This window comes from Dendrobium catenatum, unplaced genomic scaffold, assembly GCF_001605985.2.
Source record: "Dendrobium catenatum unplaced genomic scaffold, ASM160598v2 fragScaff_scaffold_665, whole genome shotgun sequence".
NCBI lineage: Eukaryota > Viridiplantae > Streptophyta > Magnoliopsida > Asparagales > Orchidaceae > Dendrobium > Dendrobium catenatum.
Window position 1 is genome coordinate 2,700,560 of NW_021319127.1, and position 18,589 is coordinate 2,719,148.

Sequence of the window (18,589 nt, forward strand, 5' to 3'; positions counted from 1 at the left end):
ATATGAAGCTCTATTGCCTTACAACATATCTTTGTAACTTATCCATATCATTTTCAACTCCAAACTCTAGCCAATCAACAAATTATCCCATGATTGTCACTTATCACATGATCTTCTCCAATTTTGTCATGTATACTACATTATGTATCGCCACCTTCAGCATGGCCTCAAACTAAGAGTCCAATTATACATAAATCAATAAATCCTCTTTAGCCCACAAGAAGGCCTTTTTAGCAAATTTATGAAGAAACTAAACTCTTATAGCTTCTAGGTAATATGAGTGCTTGTTTAGCTTTAGGTCATAAGAGGGGTTTTCTTAGCCATGAATTATTTTCCCTCCCTCACATTTTACATAGGTTGAAAGTCGAAACACAAAAAGATTTTGTGTACCATCACCTATCAGATATCTTTTTATTATCTATTTTATTTAACCTTTTTCAAGGTTGAAGTCCACCCATTGTTAAGAACTAAACCAACTTGGAGGACATCCTTTCTTCCTATCATTTGTAAATTTGTGAATTGACATGAGTTATGAACTAATTTCAATAGTCAATCTTATTATATATTTTTTTTGTTGGTCACATTAGTCAACATGCATCGTCTCTATTTTCCTTATCCCCTACCGATTTTCCTAAGGTTTAATTGTATCAACCAATAACCATCGACCATTTTGGACCTCAACTAATCTACTAATAATCATTGATCGCTTTAGAAAATATTCATTCTTTACCTTCTATAAGATTTTATTTTTTTGTGCTAATGATCTAATAATCATCACCTCCCACTATAGACACTAAGGAGATGGTGTGTGGCCACTTAATGTATTGAGAAACTGCCATGATGTGAAGATTTTTTGGAACATCATAACATCTTTCTGCCATGGATCACCTTCAATCATTATAATTATAATCATCTACCAATAAGCCTATCATGATGCTCGAAGTGTCATGTAGGGCCATCTCCATACCTATCATGTGTTTGAACATTCATGCTTATGTTAGAATCGAACGCTCATTTCCTGACATAAATCACCTTCACGTATAAGATACTTTATAACAAGAGAGTAATTTTAATCCCATTGAAACTTCGTGGAATTATAACTTGAGACAATAAAAGTGTTTGCAACTAAATATTTGTAATATTTCACTTCCACACATAATTAAATAACCTCATCTATCCACACAATGAACAAAATCTTATTGATCTAATTGCTAAACTCATTTGTGTTATCTAGCTTTGCTCTGATTTTTCTCCACTATCTTATTTCTCCCAAACTAATTATCTCTCAACATGAATGAATTTCTCTTCATTATGAAATAATCACCTAGATAACTTAATCTCATAATAGAGAGAGAGAGAGAGAGAGAGAGAGAGAGAGAGAGAGAGAGAGAGAGAGAGAGTTAATTTCATGATATGCAAAAACAATAGTAGGACAGTCTTAGATGATAGAGTAGCCATAATTGCTAGTGATCATTGACAAGGAATACCTTTAAAGATCTCGGGCATCTATTTGAGATGATGTGCATGGTATCGTAAGAGCTTGATAGATGATTGAGTTTGGGTTTATTAAACAAACACTACTAGAAATTCAACTTTTTGCCATGGAATAATCAGCTATAAATTACAGCGGAATATCTGCTGTACATTATGACAGAAAATCCAGCACAAATCTGTCGCCATTTGTGACGGGTATTTCTGTCACAAAAAATGATACTAGATCATCATATCATCGTTTGCGATGAAAATTTCGTTATGGACTCCATCATTGCTTTCATCATAACTTCCTTCATTGATGTTATAACTACAATCACCTCTATTGATGCCTTTGTGGTGTTCTCTTCCTTCATCGTGCTTCCCTTGTTATTGCCCTCAATGTAACTTTTTATATTGCTACCTTCATCATAACCCCCTATATTGTTGTTTGTGCAACTTATTCTTCTCTTATTTTTCACTCCCTAGCTAAAAGGATAACCTCAAACTTATTAAGATTTCACCCCATCTCAATATATCAAGAAAGCAAAGCACTTTATAGAAATAGGAAAAATGTTTAACACACATAAATGGAGGTTTATAGTCACTTTGAGGTCCTACAAATAAGTTTCCAAGCCTAGGGGAATGTATTACATCTCACTTTATGCACTCCATTAAGACCATCCCAACATCACACCATATTTTAATTCTAATTTAGAAAATTTATAATTTAGACAACAAAATTTTAATCAAATATCAAAAGATTTTGATATGGCATCAGTCCCTATGAAACACTAATTAAACCAAGTTTCTCTAATTAGTTGGATCAAGGGTGGACCATATGAACAATACAAAGTTTCCCTATTAAGTTTATATATTCAAAGCCTTTAAGATTATATAGGAGACTAAAAAAAAAAAAGAGAAAAAAAAAGCAACCCCATAACTTTAATCCTAAATGGCTTTCTATCTCAACCGAGCATCTTGTTAAACTGCTTGAAGTTTCTTCTTAAAGCCTTTATACCTTGTTAAACACCATTGTCTGATCATGCCATTCTAATGATGGCACATGGATATTTCCTATATGAAGCTCTATTGCCTTACAACATATCTTTGTAACTTATCCATATCATTTTCAACTCCAAACTCTAGTCAATCAACAAATTATCCCATGATTGTCACTTATCACACGATCTTCTCCAATTTTGTCATGTACACTACACTCTCTATCGCCACCTTCAGCATTGCCTCAAACTAAGAGTCCAATCATACATAAATCAATAAATCCTCTTAAGCCCACAAGAAGGCCTTTTTAGCAAATTTATGAAGAAACTAAACTCTTATAGCTTCTAGGTAATATGAGTGTTTGTTTAGCTTTAGGTCATAAGAGGGGTTTTCTTAGCCATGAATTATTTTCCCTCCCTCACATTGTACATAGGTTGAAAGTCGAAACACAAAAAGATTTTGTGTACCATCACCTATCATCTCTCTTTTTATTCTCTCTTTTATTTAACATTTTTCAAGATTTAAGTCCACCCATTGTTAAGAACTAAACCAACTTGGAGGACATCCTTTCTTCCTATCATTTGTAAGTTTGTGAACTAATTTCAATAGTCAATCTTATTATATAATTTTTTGTTGGTCACATGAGTCAACATGCATCGTCCCTATTTTCCTTATCCCCTACCGATTTTCCTAAGGTTTAATTGTATCAACCAATAGCCATCGACCATTTTGGACCTCAACTAATCTACTAATAATCATTGATCGCTTTAGAAAATATTCATTCTTTACCTTCTATAAGATTTTATTTTTTTGTGCTAATGATCTAATAATCATCACCTCCCACTATAGACCCTAATGAGATGGTGTGTGGCCACTTAATGTATTGAGAAACTGCCATGATGTGAAGATTTCTTGGAACATCATAACATCTTTCTGCCATGGATCACCTTCAATCATTATAATTATAATCATCTACCAAAAAGCCTATCATGATGGTCGAAGTGTCATGTAGGGCCATCTCCATACCTATCATGTGTTTGAACATTCATGCTTATGTTAGAATCGAACGCTCATTTCCTGACATAAATCACCTTCACGTATAAGATACTTTATAACAAGAGAGTAATTTTAATCCCAATGAAACTTCGTGGAATTATAACTTGAGACAATAAAAGTGTTTGCAACTAAATATTTGTAATATTTCACTTCCACACATAATTAAATAACCTCATCTATCCACACAATGAACAAAATCTTATTGATCTAATTGCTAAACTCATTTGTGTTATCTAGCTTTGCTCTGATTTTTCTCCACTATCTTATTTCTCCCAAACTAATTATCTCTCAACATGAATGAATTTCTCTTCATTATGAAATAATCACCTAGATAACTTAATCTCATAATTTCTCTAAAATTAAACTCAGTATTCATTTTTTTGCAAATCAATATAGAACCATACTTTCTTTTAAGATAGTTCTCTCTACACAACTTTCAATTATTCACAGTAACATAATAAAAATTTACTTATTTTTATAAAAAATACAAAAAAATATATAATGAAAAAAGATAACTATAAAAATGAATTAATAATCATATAATTTAAAATTAAAATAAGATAAGCATAATAAAAATTTACTTTTTTTTTTTTGGGAATAGAGGAAAGAAACTAAAAAAAGTCAATAGAAATCTTTTAGATGATTCTACATGCATATATTTTTGTGTTAAATATTTAAACAACTGAATCTGTTTGCTTCGTGGACCTCTTCTCCTTCGCCTTCCACAGATATAAATTTACAAAACCTCTGCAAACCCTAATCCCTTCGCTGAAATCGAAACCGGATCAAATCTTCTTACGCCGACTCCGGCGACAACAACTATCTACACCACTCGACGCTATCCTGGCTAATAAAGTCTCATGGCGAACGGAAAACCCTCAGATCTGCAGGAATACGTGCTCCGCTCAGGCGTGCGTTCTGGCCTCATGCGAGAGTTCGCCTTTGCCCTGAAGTCGCAAGCCGAACTCTCTAAATCTCTTGGTCGGACACGCTCACGCAAGGGTTCCGTGGAAGCACCCGCCTCACCCCCTTCTTGCAGGCGTAAGATACCCAAATTATCCGATGACCGGGAGAAGCAGCCGGTAATTATCCAGGTTCCGCCGGTTGGGTCAGTTATTCTTGCTATCCCGGCGGAGCTGCCTATGGATGTCGATTGCTCTCCATCGGGAGGAGTCGCGGTTGATATCCCAATTACTGATACACGAAATAATGGACATCCGAAGGGTGTTGTAGGTGTTTCGATTTCGGCTTACAGTAAAGAAGAATTGGAGAAGGATAACATCAGTTCAAACGTTCCAGTCTTTAGTGAAGGTATTGGGGGAGGGCAGAAGGACAATTTGCAGGCGGAGAAGTCAAATGCAAATCATAGAAAGTCGGTATCAGAAGTTAAACCGCAAAACTCAACAAGAACAACAACTCCTTCACGACCTATTTCTTTAGAGTCAGCAGCAGTTTCCTCGGAAGTGAGCAAGTGTCCATTGATGAATGGATCAGTAGCCAAGCAATCAATTGTGTTAGATGGCAGCCATGACACCAAGATTAGCAACGGATTAGCAGAGAAGCCAATAAGGAGGTTCACTCGGTCAGCCTTGAAGCTTATGCCTGTTGCTGCAACTCCACCTAAAATTGAGCAGGTAGAGATCCCAGGGGAAGTAAAACCAATAAGGAGGTTCACAAGGTCGACCTTGAAGTCAGTGCTTCCGGTTGCTGCAACATTTTCTTCAATTGAGCAAGAAACCCAAGGCAAAGTAATACCCGCAGTTGAAGTTCCTCTTACAGTTCAGCAGGAGGACGTGATGGAAATCCCAATAGTTGTTGACAACTGCGGTGGACTAGATTTTGAAACTGGCCAGCTAGAGGAGTCAATAAAAGGTGAACATGAGGGTTCTGTATCAGTAGCTATAATTTCAGAATTCCATGACGACAATGGGACGCATGATGTTGCTCTATTAGAGAAACCTACAATAACACCTACAAGGAGGTTCACAAGGTCTTTAGTGTCTGCAGTTGAAGAATCTGCAGTTGCAGATGGTTCTACACTCATTAGTGCCGTTTCCGTTGAATCAGAGGATTCAAAAGGGGATAACGATGCTCTTAATGAGAGTCTAAGAGCAACGTCAAAGAAGAAGATGGAATTGAAGATGTCAAAGAAGATAACATTGACAAAGTTCCCATCTAATGTCAGAGACCTCCTAGGTACTGGGTTGCTCGAGGGATTGCCTGTGAAGTACATTTCATGCCCGGGTAAGGTATGCTGTAATCTTATGTTGGATCTGAAACAATTTGTTTTGCCATTCACAAATAATATTTTCCACCTTAAGGTCTTGTGCATCACTATAGCTTGACTGGGATTTCTTCAATGTTGAGTTATTGTGCAGAATGTCGGGCTTCAGGGTATAATCACGGGAAATGGAGTATTATGCTCCTGCGCCTCATGCCAGGGAAAAAAAGTCAGTGCTTTGTTAATTCAGCCTGTTCATTTGTTGATTTTCTTGTTATGCACTGATGTGACCAAGTTGTTTCTTAACATTGTTGTTGGCATGTTAGGTTGTTTCAGCTTATAAATTCGAGATTCATGCCGGTAGCACTAAAAAGCATCCTTCAGATTTCATTTTCTTGCAAAATGGCAAGAGCCTTCGTGAAGTGTTGAAGTCATGCACTGGTGCTTCGCTAGACATGTTGGAAGCTGCAATTCAGAATGCCATTGGTCCCTTGCCTCCTATGAAACTGTCTCTCTGTCAGAAGTGCAAAGGTGTGCATATAAGTATTCTTGCTAGTACGACTTTTATTTTTGCCCCACTTTTGCAGGTATTTTTCTATTCAATTTTTTACAGATGTTTAATTATTTTCAGAGTTTTTTGATACTGCACGAACTGGAAATTTTGCTTTATTATGCAATTCATGTCTTCAAACAAGTCATCAACAAGCAACTCCAACCCCAACAAAAGGGATGAGTAGCTCAACTAAGTATGTTCTTTTCCTTGAGTTGAAATAAATTGTTTAACTCACTTTTGATTTTAACGCAGACTGCATCTTTTATTCTGAGGGAAAATTTTTGTATGGTACACAAAACTTGCTATTTATGAAACCAACCACCTCAATTTGCAATATGAATATCCAAATCCCAGTCAACAAAACAAAACCTCAATACCCAGCTCATATTTTTTTGCTTTAATTAAATTATCAATGAGTTGATTGTGGCATGCTCAAATACATAGATTTGATGGTTCATTTTTCTAAGGTTGGGTGTTAGGTTCATAAATAATCATATTTCAGATGGCATGTGTTTATTTTTCTTTGTATTCATTTGTGATGCAGGATTAAATTTAGTAGTTTTATGTTGCAAAACATGCTTTTAATTCATATTTTGCATATTATTCTTCAGTTCTCCTCCCTAAACAAGTTACTTACAAGCCTCTTGCTGACTTACTGTTCAAGGTTACCTAGGAGAGTTGTGGTACACTTTCCGTCTGATGGCACACCTAAGAACTTATCTTCCCAGAAAAGACCTAGCTACGGAAAGCTAACAAAAAAGTTGGTATCTTCATTATTTTATTGTTTAGAACTATCAAAGCCTGCTAGCCATTGCTTATTAGCTTTTGTTTTTTTATTAAATTTTACTAGTTTTTTTTTTTTTTTTATAAGGGACCTGGGACTGCATAAGTTGGTCTTTATGGATGACATCTTACCCCAGGGCACTGAAGTGGGATACTATGTTCGTGGAAAGGTGGTCCCATTGACTTGATTTTGGTGGAAGCTTAATGACATTCTTTATTTGATTTATCATGGTTGAAAATGCCATTATTTCCTTTTGACAGAAGTTGCTTGAGGGTTATATAAAAGATTCAGGAATATTTTGTGGTTGTTGCAATAGTGTGGTAAGTTGCTCATTTAGTTGTCTTATATTGAGCTGTGCTCATCCAAAAATATTTTCTTTCAAAGCGAATAGCTATATTTTACCAAATATTTAGATTTCATATCTTATTATTTTTTAGCATTTAATTTTTCTAATGGCTAGCATCGGCTTTAATATTTCTGAATAATTATAATATTTAGTCTTGTGATTTTTACGTTAATTATTAACTTCTAAACTGTATTAAAAAATCCTGTTCCATATGCTTGGGGATTATGATTTCTTGTTTTTATTGCTGAAGATGCTATATTTCTTTTTTTGTTGCCTCTATGAATAGGTTAGTCCTTCACAGTTTGAAGCTCATGCTGGCCAAGCATCACGACGCAAGCCGTAAGTTAATATTTGAAAGTTCAGCATCCGTTTGACATGACTATTCTTGTAAATTCTTAATCAATTTAAAAAATTATTACTTATTCTTCTGTTTGTGCAGCTACAATAATATCTATACTTCCAATGGGGTGTCGCTTCATGAGCTGTCGATTTCCCTGTCTAAAGGCCGTAAATTGGCAGCTACTGAAAATGATGACCTTTGTGGCATTTGTGCAGATGGTGGAGATCTTCTACTTTGTGATCTTTGCCCCAGGGCTTTCCATAAAGGTATGCTTGTTGTTAAATTAGAAAAGTTCCCAAAAGGGCATACTACATCATGAAGTAACAATCAATGTAAGAGTTTAGGGACGGGTTGATGTACCAGACTTAGCGTTGCATTTGCAAATAAACTATTTTTTGTGTCTGAGCACGTTGCCTTCATACATAATTGATATAAAATAATCATATTTTCACTTATTGAAATCTTGCTTCTTCCTTTTAACTTGCGTTTTGTGAATATTCCCTTAAATTGTGATTCAAATTTGAATTCTTAATTAAGATTATAAGTTCTTAACATGCTGAATATGGGACCTTTAAAATGCCAATTGATTTATGATTTGACGTAGTTTTAGTGCTACTTTAAATAATTATAATATATTTTTTTAGCAATTGGAAAATTTAAATTAAAGCATTTCCTCATATGTCTGTCCTTGCTTGGATGAACTTTTTACCTTTTTTCTAGCAGAATTCAACTTTTATTGGATGGTTTAAAATTGTGCAATATGAGACGTGGCTCAACTCTTTTTTCATAAGTTATGTGCCTCATGACCTCACATTTGAGGTACTCACCTATTTTTTATGAGGCGATGCTTCATAATATTTTTGATAAATTTTTAAAACAAATATAAATAAAATATATTGAATAGCCTCATCCCTCATGCATGCCCGAGTCCCTATCACTCCCAATTCCAATGAAGAACACACTAAGTGATGAGAGTATTGGGGACTTTTACATTTATAAATTCTAAACTTAATTGCTTGTTATATTTTTACTTTAATGTAGGAGTGGGAGAAAGAGTTATTAATGTTGAACTTATTTTGAATTGTTATTCTTATGTTTGATATTTGTATGATACTTCTTACTATATGATTTGATGTCAGGATGTTAATATGTTTTTTCTTATTTCATACTTTGATGTTAGGATAATATTTCCTCCTTTGTGTAGTTTGTTGATTTTGAGGCTTATGACTCAAAAGTGCTTCACGGCTTATGCCTCACTTCATGGTAAAAAAAATGCCTCAATACTCAATCATGCAATAATAAACCTTGTTTGGTAGTAGTGATGAAGCCAGATTAATCAATTGCATATTGTGCTTTCCACATTATTTACATCATTCTCAAAATTGTGATGTAAAATTTATCACCCACTATATATCATAGTTTATGAAACCATATATGATATATGTGCAGAATGCATAGGACTGTCGAAGATTCCTAGTGGAGATTGGTTCTGCCAGTATTGCCAAAATTTACAGCAAAAAGACAAGTGCTTGGCTAATAATGACAATGCCATTGCTGCTGGAAGGGTTGCCGGAGTAGATCCCATAGAACAGATAATTAAGAGATGCATTCGAATTGTCAGTACACCAGAAAATGATGCTGGCGTATGTGCATTGTGCAGGTTATCAGTTAGACCTATGCAATGATTAAAATTGAATGTCTACATATTTGATTTGCTTGAGTTTTGTTGTTAATTTTGTTTAGGGCTTTGTACTTTATGTGAGTATTTCCTTCAACTAGGCAGCTTGATAGTTAAATGATGAATTCGAAGTTTCACTCAAGCGGAATGAAATTGGCTTCCATATCTTGTGCAAATTAGCATTTTAACCTTTTTGTTAGTCAAAATTCAACACTTATAGTGTTTGGTGACCTGTTTCATGCGAGAAGTTTTATGTACTGCTTTGTTTTTCATTACATTGGTGCTAGCACTGACATTTATGCATTAACTTGTGAGAAAATATTGAGTTTGATTGCCATCTCGTAAGCTGATTTATTTGTGTTTTTCTGCGGCTGGAAACTATAATTAATTTCATACTTATGGTTTTACACTGTTCCAGACAGCATGATTTTAGTAGATCTGGATTTGATCGGCGTACTGTTATTATTTGTGACCAGGTATATATCTTTTAAATGGTTGCACTTATTCGTAGCTTTTTTTCTTATCTTTCTACTTTTGTTTGTCAGTATCCTTGTTATTGGCACATTTTTTATTGAAATATGTGTTTTTGTAGTGTGAGACTGAGTATCACGTTGGCTGTCTGAAGGATCATGACATGGCTGATCTCCAGGTTGGCATCTCTCATCTTCTTTTTATGTTATGTTTTTTTATCTTAAGTTGTAATCATGTGTATTGTGCTCTAAAACAGTCAAGGTAGGGCACTGGACCCACCATGGGGCTACCCTGATTAACCTCAAGTTTGACTAAATCAACCTTGGTCAAAGCCTACCATTCCTAAATTGCCTGTCTACCAGACTCACCAAGCTGCTTATTGATCCAATATTCCCTTAGGACCTGGATGGAACCTAGATCGATTCCCTTAAGTTAGGTCAACCTCATTTCATCCAAATCAACCAAAAGCCTATGGGACCCGATCAGGTTACCCTTGCATAAGGGCAGTTGAACTAACCTATTACTGGATTACTTTGTTGCAAAGTTTAAAATTGCACAATTATGTGTTGAGGCATTTTTTGTTCGTAAGCCTCAAGATGTTTTGAGGTGTAAGCCTCAAAATCAACAAATTGCTTAAAGTGAAATTAAATGTTAAATGTGATTTTTTATATAATACCCAAATAATATGTTAAATGATGGTATGTTAATATTGACATGCATGTGAATCAAAAAATTGTATAAGAAGTAAATTGGCAAGTGATAAATTGCATGAAATAAAATTGAAATCAAAATATTACAAGAGCAAAATAATATTAAATATAAGAATTGCATAAAAGGATCATATAACATCAAGTTCACCTCAAAATTTCTTCTTTCTTAGTTTCATAGTCATCCAAATTTAATTTCTAAAGAAAGCTAAAATAGTTTACAACTCAGAAATTATCTACACTGTCATTATTAAGGGAATTTTTATTTAAGTCATCATCATAGCAAATTGGTCTCTCCACTGCATCATCCTGTGGAGTCCAATGCCTCCTAATATGCTTCTTCTTTTATTTCAGTCGTCTTCATCTTTCATAAATGTTTATCACCAACAGAAAGATGAGGTTAATACTTCAAAATTTTTAGAGGTGTGGTGGTATTAGGCTTTCAGGTGATCCTTGACGGTGGCTACGACAGTGGTGGCTGCAGCGAAGGCGGTGGGCCGGAGGTCGAGGCAGTTAAAAGGAAGTTGTTATGACTCGGGGATATGAAAGTGTGATTTGTTCGGGGCTTTAGTTTGGGATTTATGTAGGTTTTAATTAGAAAATCTATAAATAGGGTGAGGTGTACGCCTTATGCCAGCGAGGCAAGGCCCGCCTCAAGGAAAGTCTCAGCCAAGCTAAGGCGCAAGTTTCATCAAAAAAGTTTTAGGCGTAAGCCTTGAGGCGTTTTTCATTGAAATTGCATTGAGGCGAGGCTCATATTATACAATTTTAAACAATGCTTTGTTGTGTAAACCCATTTGAGTCCCATCTTGAATTTACCTTAGATTAAGTTTGCCTAAATGACAACTGAGCTAAGCCAACCTAGCTTTGTGCTAAACTTAACCTCATTGTACTTAAGCTCAATCAAATTGGCTTGATCAATAGAGGTTATTTGGACATAGCTCGAACCAACTCAAGCCAAAGTCTAATTCAATTTCCTAGTTGATGTAGACAAGGGCACCCCACCTGTATCCTTCTTCTCTTGGAAAGCAACTTTAGGAGTTTATGTTTATGATTGTGTAAGCGTCGTTTGTACGAGTCAAAGTTTGTAAGTCTTTCATTTTACTATATAAAATTGGGGTTTATCGTATTTGTGTTCTTTTGGGTATTTTGTGAGTTTCTTTTTTTGTGATAAAAAATTTGGGTCCCTCCCCAAATTTTTGATTACATCACTAGTACTTTAGATCAAGGTTTAAGAAGGCGATATCGGAGATCAAGGCGTATTGCCTTAACGAAGTGAGGTGCAAGCCTCAAAATGAAAAAAAATTAAAGTACTAAAAATATAAATAACTATAAAATGACAAATATTAAGTAAATTATGAATATAATGACTTATTTGAAAATAAATGTTACTAGAACACAAGATTCAAAATAAATACTCACAAAAATCACTCTTTTCTCCATCAATGATCAACCCAATTTTAGCCCATCTAAATGATGCCTCTCCATATGATTCAATCATATAAATTTAAAAGAAGACCTTGATATGAAGGCAATTCAATCATATAAATTTTTTAAAAATGAAAGTTATAGCAAATACGATTAAAATGAAAAAAAAATATTCATGGTGAAATTCATTCAAAAATGTGCCGTTGCAATTAAAGAACCCTGTCAGCTAAAATTTGTGTTTTTTGTAAAGAATAAAACTATAGCAAATACAACTTATACCTCGGTGCTTAAAAACTATGAAAAAGAATTATTGGTGGTGACCAACTGATTACTTCCGACTTGACCTAAACTTTAGAAAGCAATAGATTAAGATGAAATTGTTAAACTTTAACAAATATAAATTAAGCTGATCTTACTTCAACATGAATGCCTCATGTAAGAAATGCACGTCTTAAATTTCATAATTGCTTCTCACAGAGTTGTCACAACTTACACGGGCTTGAAAGGGAAGATGGATCGTTACCTCATCATGAAGAACTCATCCTAATACAAAGCGAGGCTGAAGCAGGCGAGTCTGAAGCAGTGCACACGAAGCCAAGAGAGCATTTCATTCACTACAAGTTGCAGAAGGGGGTAGAAGATTGGAACAAATGTTTCAATCCGATGAAGCCCTAAATCTAATAAGTGCTCTCAACTCTTCCAAACTAAAAATAAAATAAAATTGATATAAGCAGCGCCTTAAACTGCCTCGAGGCGTTACACCTCAGTGAAGAAAATCGGAAGTCTCGGCCAAACCACCGAGGCTTATGCCTCAAGGTGTCCAAGCTGCGACTCGAATCGAGGCGTGCCTTGAGGTGTACGCCTCAAACTCCTTTTTAAACCGTGCTTTAGATAAGGTCAGTGCAACCCGGTTTCAATCTTCATTCAGTTGATCAAACTTTGTTGAATTCAGTGGGCGTATCTAGCTTAAATTTGAGGCTAGTCAAACATAAGACAAACCAAGCTAAATAAAAATTCAATTAAACCTCTTTATATCATCTAAGGATGACTAGAGAACCTTAAAGAGTCAATTGGGCTTGGCAATCACTGGAACTGCTGCGCATAATTCAATTTGACCCAAACTCAATCATAATCAAATTAAATATGTATGCCTAAGCTTAGCCTAAATTGAACTTAAGTTATGTTTACTCTAGTTTAGCTCACACTCCAAATTGAATGCTTGAAAAACTGCAATTAGCTTAACCCCAATTTTGATTTGAGTTTGTCTTATTCTAACTCAATGATAATTTAAATCTGAACCGATGTTTAAGTTCTAAAATTCAGGGTGCTCTAATGATTAAGTATGCCAAGTCCAATCTCAATTGCATGCTTGGTTTCTCCTAGTGTTGTTATATCCTTCTTGAATCCAATTCAATCTACGTAGATGAGGGATTAATATATTTAGATCCACTCCATTTCCGCTTAGGCAACTTAATGTACCTAGATTTAATCCAATTTGAAAAACAATTGTGCTAATTTGAACCTTAGGCTTCATATTTACTTAACTAAACTAAGTTAAATCAGATTGACTAATAGACATGATCTTAGTTCAGTGGCATCCCAACTTGGTTAAATGAGTTAAATGTCATTTAGTTTGATCAATGTGACTAAGAAACCACATAGGAATCAAACCTAAATAAAGCTACGACTCTTAAATCTGAAGCCAGAGAGCATGATAGCAAGTTTGTCCTCTTTGCCATTACAAATCTTCAAGTCAATATGGCACATGCTCATGCGAGTAGGTTTTTTCGTTGCTCTGATCACAACTAGTGAGAGCTCACTATCTCTTATACCATCCACAAAAACCGCTCGCATGTTTTGTGGGCTTGGCCCCCCCACGATGCTGAGCGACTCTCAACCAACTTCTTTGAGGATATTTTCTTGTAAAATCTCCCATCACCAACTTGTCCTTGAGCATATTTTTAACCTTTATTTTCTCCAGATATTTGAGAATTGGCAACTCATGACGGCTAATTAATCTTTTTAGTTGATATGGTTTTCAGACCTTCTATCCTTTGTGAACTAGATCCCCAAGGTTGATATGGAATAGGGGTGCAACCGAGTCAAGCCGGCTCGTAAGCTGACTCGAGCTCGACTCGTTAACGAGCTCGCGAGTCGAGCTTATCGAGTATCGAGCTCGAGTTCGAGCAAAATTTTGAGCTTGGCCTATTATCGAGCTCGAGTTCGATACATACCTTGTCCTGGCTCTAGTGCTCGTCGAGCCAGACTGATTAGAAGGCGAGACACGGTCCCACTGACGGATTTGCGAAATTTGAGTTTCGATGCAAAGTGAAGCGGCGGGAGTGCGGGACTGCAGGAATTCTTGACCGGGCGAATAATGAACCGGGTCCGGCAACAAGTAAACAACTTATTCTAAATTTCAGCGGAGTGAAGAGCCGATCTATTCGTGAGGAGCTGTGGTCTGTGGAGTGCGGCGTTCGTTCAAGCTAGGGCATTTCTTCTTCGTCTGCCATTCTTGCAGTGCTCACGCAAGAGGCGTGAGTTGGTTAGTAGAGAGAAAGTTCTAAGATCTTGTTAGGAGCTCTATTCTTCATTTTTTTATGTTTCCTTTTTAGTTTTTTGGGCTTGACAAGTTGGCGTTTAGAGGTGTCTTCCGGTGCTGCAGCAGTACGCAACGCATCACTTTTTTTTTTGAGCCTCTTGTGAAAATTTTCCTTCACAATTCTTTCATGTTTCAGTTTTTACCATGTTTCTGTATCTATACAATTCGAGGAAAAGTTATAAACCATTCCAAAAGAAATTTTTTCCCAATTTCCCTGCTACCATCAACCACTGGCTTCATTTCTTTGTTGGAATTCTTGGGATGACATTGAATCCATGGGACGGTGTAGTTATTTTTCATTTTCTATGCATCTTTCTCTGTTTGAATACATAAGCATTATTATGCTCGGGACGAGTGAGGACGGAGGTCGACCACGCTGCTCAGGACGACGGAGGTCGTGACTATTATCGTCGGTGACGATGTAGCTCAGGAAGACGGAGGTGGACAACACTGCTCGGGACGACGGAGGTCGCGACTGCTAGCCTACTCGGGACTGAGCTTGACGAGCCGCTCGATGTGAAACAAGTCGAGCTCGGTATTTGATAGTAGAGCTCGACTCGAACACCCCCCTGGCTCGAGCTCGACTCAACTCGTTTGCACCCCTAATATGGAATAACAACATTGGAGGATTTTGCTTGCATTTCATCTCCCAAATATGCTACAAATACAAAACCAAATTTAATCACATATATATCAAAGTATTGCGTAGTTTTTAATTGAGTGTGTTCTTAGGTATCGCTTCTAAGATGTAATTAATAATGTGAATTTGCACTTATGGGAAATCTTGATACCCTAGAGCTTGATATAAACCCTGAATAGTTTAAATTGTTGTTTAGGGGAAACATCTGCTAAAATGAAAGTCATTTTTTAATTTTTATGCTACTTTGCATTTGATCCCAAGACTCCAAAGAGTGCAAACGGATGGTCACTCCTTGAGCTCATGAACACTTTTAGAGCCTACAATTTGCTATTTGAAAAGTTCGATTTGGATTGCAATACCAAGCAATTTGGCATTCACCTTTTTTCTCAGTTAGTATTTTTTTGTCACAGCACTTCTTTTGTGGAATTAGTTTTACCTCACTGGATACACGGGTTGGGGCTAATGAGCCCAGCTTGTTTTAATTTTGCTCAAAATACTAATGAAATCATTATTTGCAAAACTTTTCTTATGAGTTAGGTATTACCTGAAGGGGAGTGGTTTTGTCGCCCAGATTGCAGTAGGATTCATGCTGCTTTACATGAGCTGCTTCGTCAAGGACCAGAGATCCTTGAAGAATCAGATGCAAACATCATAAAGAAAAAGCTTGATGAAAAAGGTTTAAGCTCCGAGGCTACTGCTGATTTAAAATGGAGACTTCTTAGTAACAAAAAAGATTCTACCGACAATGAACTATTACTATCTCAAGCAGTATCTATATTCCAAGTAAGTGCTAGATATGTCTATCATGAAACATTCTACTATGTTTATACTTTATCTGAATTATATTACCATTTCTAAATGTAAATGCTCTTATACCTTTATGTGATTGATAAGCAACGTAACTGCTTTAGAGATCTCATTGAACTGTACTAGTATACATAACTTGATCTGTCCTTAACAAGTGATTTTAATATTTCTTTAGATGATTGGTTATGTTTGTACAATTTCAACATTTAGAAGCATCTCTCATTGAATCCCAAATTTTAATCTAAATGCCTCAACATTTTTTTTTCTTCCATTCTTCCATACCTCTCTTTTTAATGGACTACTATTTTTCCTCTCTCCTTTCAGCTCTTCCATACGATCTTTTTTTGACTTCTTCAATTCTGATTTCTTCTACTTTGCTCCCTTCTTCTCTAAGCTTTCTTGCTTGGCATCTACTTTTCCGCAATGATGGAGTATGAAAATTTTTTTACTTCTTAAAATTGTTCTGTTATTCCATCATGATTTTAGGCATATATATATATATATATTATCGTAGATTATATGGTATAAGCATTCATGATCCTAATTGTATTGACATCTTTCAGTTTGCCCATGTTTGCATGCACCTATCTATATCCAGAATAGTATGTCAAGGCTTGTTTGACTTTGTTCTGTCTTCTAATATTCTTCTTTTAGTTTTCTTCATTTTAAAATTATACATATGCTTTGTCTTTAGGGATCTCTTAATGGCAACTTTATTGGTCTTGTACAGGAGTCATTTGATCCCATAGTTGATCCTATCTCTGGTCGGGACCTTATACCCTTCATGGTTTATGGGTATGCAATATCACCCTTTATCTTCTTTCTGGTCAGGACTTTATAAACTAATTGTCACCCCTTTTAATGTTTCTTTGCCTTATCTGACAGAAGGAATATGCGGGATCAAGATTTTGGTGGTGTATATTGCATGGTTTTGACTGTGAAGTGAGTGTTTTCTGCACCTGTAGATTGTTTTTTTTTCTATTTTCTTAGGATTCAATGCTAAAGCTGGTTTCACAATTGCAGATCATCAGTTATATCAGCTGGGCTTCTTCGTGTCTTGGGATGTGACATCGCAGAACTCCCGCTAGTTGCTACAAGGAGGGAAAATCAAGGGCTGGTAAGTTGACATATTCCACTTCAGTTACCACACAATATTTGTGATATATATATATACATAGAGAGAGAGAGAGGAGCGCAAAAGTTTGTTGGAAAAGCATATTTTTAAAATTATAGCAGTCCCACTTCCAAAGATTTAGGACGGGGAGGATGTTTTAGCCGTATTAGCATCAATGTGCCATGCCCAAGATGGATTAAAAGTTGTTTGCTGTTTTGTTTTTGTCGTACTTGACATGTACTTTAACTATGTCATTGAAGACATGGATGACAATTTGCTATTATCTTTGGGCAGGGATATGGTAAATTAAAAAAAAAAAAAGCTTATTTCCCCTCTTCCAAAGATTTAGGATGGGGAGGATGTTTTAGCCACATTATGATCCATTTGACATGACCAAGGCTGCATGCTATTAGATTTTTGGTTTCCTTGTATCGAACCGCAAAAAATTGTCATCCTGGACGTGGATGATAATTATGTATGGAAGGCAATTTTCTATTCCCTCGGGAAAAAAATTGGGAAATATATATTTTTCCCCTTAAACCATAAAGCCTATTTTTCGGTCTCTTTAGGTTTGATGGAGAAATATAGAGAGAATAAGGAGGATCTTCATATGATATTTATTGATTTAGAGAAAGCATATGATAAAGTTCCAATATAATGCTTATATTCAAATCATTAAAGGTATGTATGTGTTCAAACACAAGATGGTTTGACCAAGTATGTTCCTATCTCGGTTGGATTACATCAAGGATCATCCTTAAGCCCATATATTTTTTGCTTTATTCATGGATGTTCTCACTGGACATTTGCAAGAGGATGTACCTTGGTGTATGCTTTTTGCTGATGATATTCTTTTTGTTGATAAGACTATAGAGGGAGTTGAAGGTAAACTTGAATTATGGAGGTCAACCTTATAGTATAAAGTTTTTCAATTGAATAGATATAAAACTGAATGTATGGAGTGTAATTTTCGTAATAATAAATCTAGTGGTGGATTGTGACTTTGGGCGATCAAGTCATTAATAAGAGTACACGTTTTAAATATATGGAATCTATTGTTCAGAGTGATGGTAAAATAGATGGGCATATTATCAGTATAATTCAAGTTGGATGGTTGAAGTGGAGGATTGCATCGGTCTTGTTGTGTGATAAAAAAGTCCCCCTCAAACTTAAGGGAAAATTTTATAAGATGGTGGTGAAACCTGCAATGCTTTATGGTGCTGAATGTTGACCATTAAAAGAGAAGCATAATACTAAGTTAAGTGTTGTAGAGATGAGGATGCTCAGGTGGATGAGTGGCTTTACCCTTAGAGATAGGATTCGAAATGAGCATATACGTGAAAAGGTTGAAGTAGCTCCAATATAAGATA

General features: G+C 35.7%; 1 protein-coding gene across 1 annotated transcript in view; it reads left to right on the forward strand.

Annotated features, from left to right (window-relative positions):
• The first annotated feature begins 4,210 nt into the window (after positions 1 to 4,210).
• Positions 4,211 to 18,589, forward strand: part of LOC110092139 — a 36,123-nt gene continuing 21,744 nt past the window's right edge. The window contains exons 1-16 of the mRNA XM_020816542.2: positions 4,211 to 5,777; positions 5,907 to 5,978; positions 6,076 to 6,280; positions 6,381 to 6,495; positions 6,967 to 7,062; positions 7,174 to 7,255; positions 7,347 to 7,406; positions 7,719 to 7,771; positions 7,872 to 8,038; positions 9,222 to 9,432; positions 9,869 to 9,926; positions 10,043 to 10,099; positions 15,836 to 16,081; positions 16,836 to 16,900; positions 16,991 to 17,047; positions 17,129 to 17,222. Coding sequence (XP_020672201.1) covers positions 4,389 to 5,777; positions 5,907 to 5,978; positions 6,076 to 6,280; positions 6,381 to 6,495; positions 6,967 to 7,062; positions 7,174 to 7,255; positions 7,347 to 7,406; positions 7,719 to 7,771; positions 7,872 to 8,038; positions 9,222 to 9,432; positions 9,869 to 9,926; positions 10,043 to 10,099; positions 15,836 to 16,081; positions 16,836 to 16,900; positions 16,991 to 17,047; positions 17,129 to 17,222 — 3,027 coding nt within the window. The 5' untranslated portion in view covers positions 4,211 to 4,388. The remainder of the gene's footprint in view (positions 5,778 to 5,906; positions 5,979 to 6,075; positions 6,281 to 6,380; positions 6,496 to 6,966; positions 7,063 to 7,173; positions 7,256 to 7,346; positions 7,407 to 7,718; positions 7,772 to 7,871; positions 8,039 to 9,221; positions 9,433 to 9,868; positions 9,927 to 10,042; positions 10,100 to 15,835; positions 16,082 to 16,835; positions 16,901 to 16,990; positions 17,048 to 17,128; positions 17,223 to 18,589) is intronic.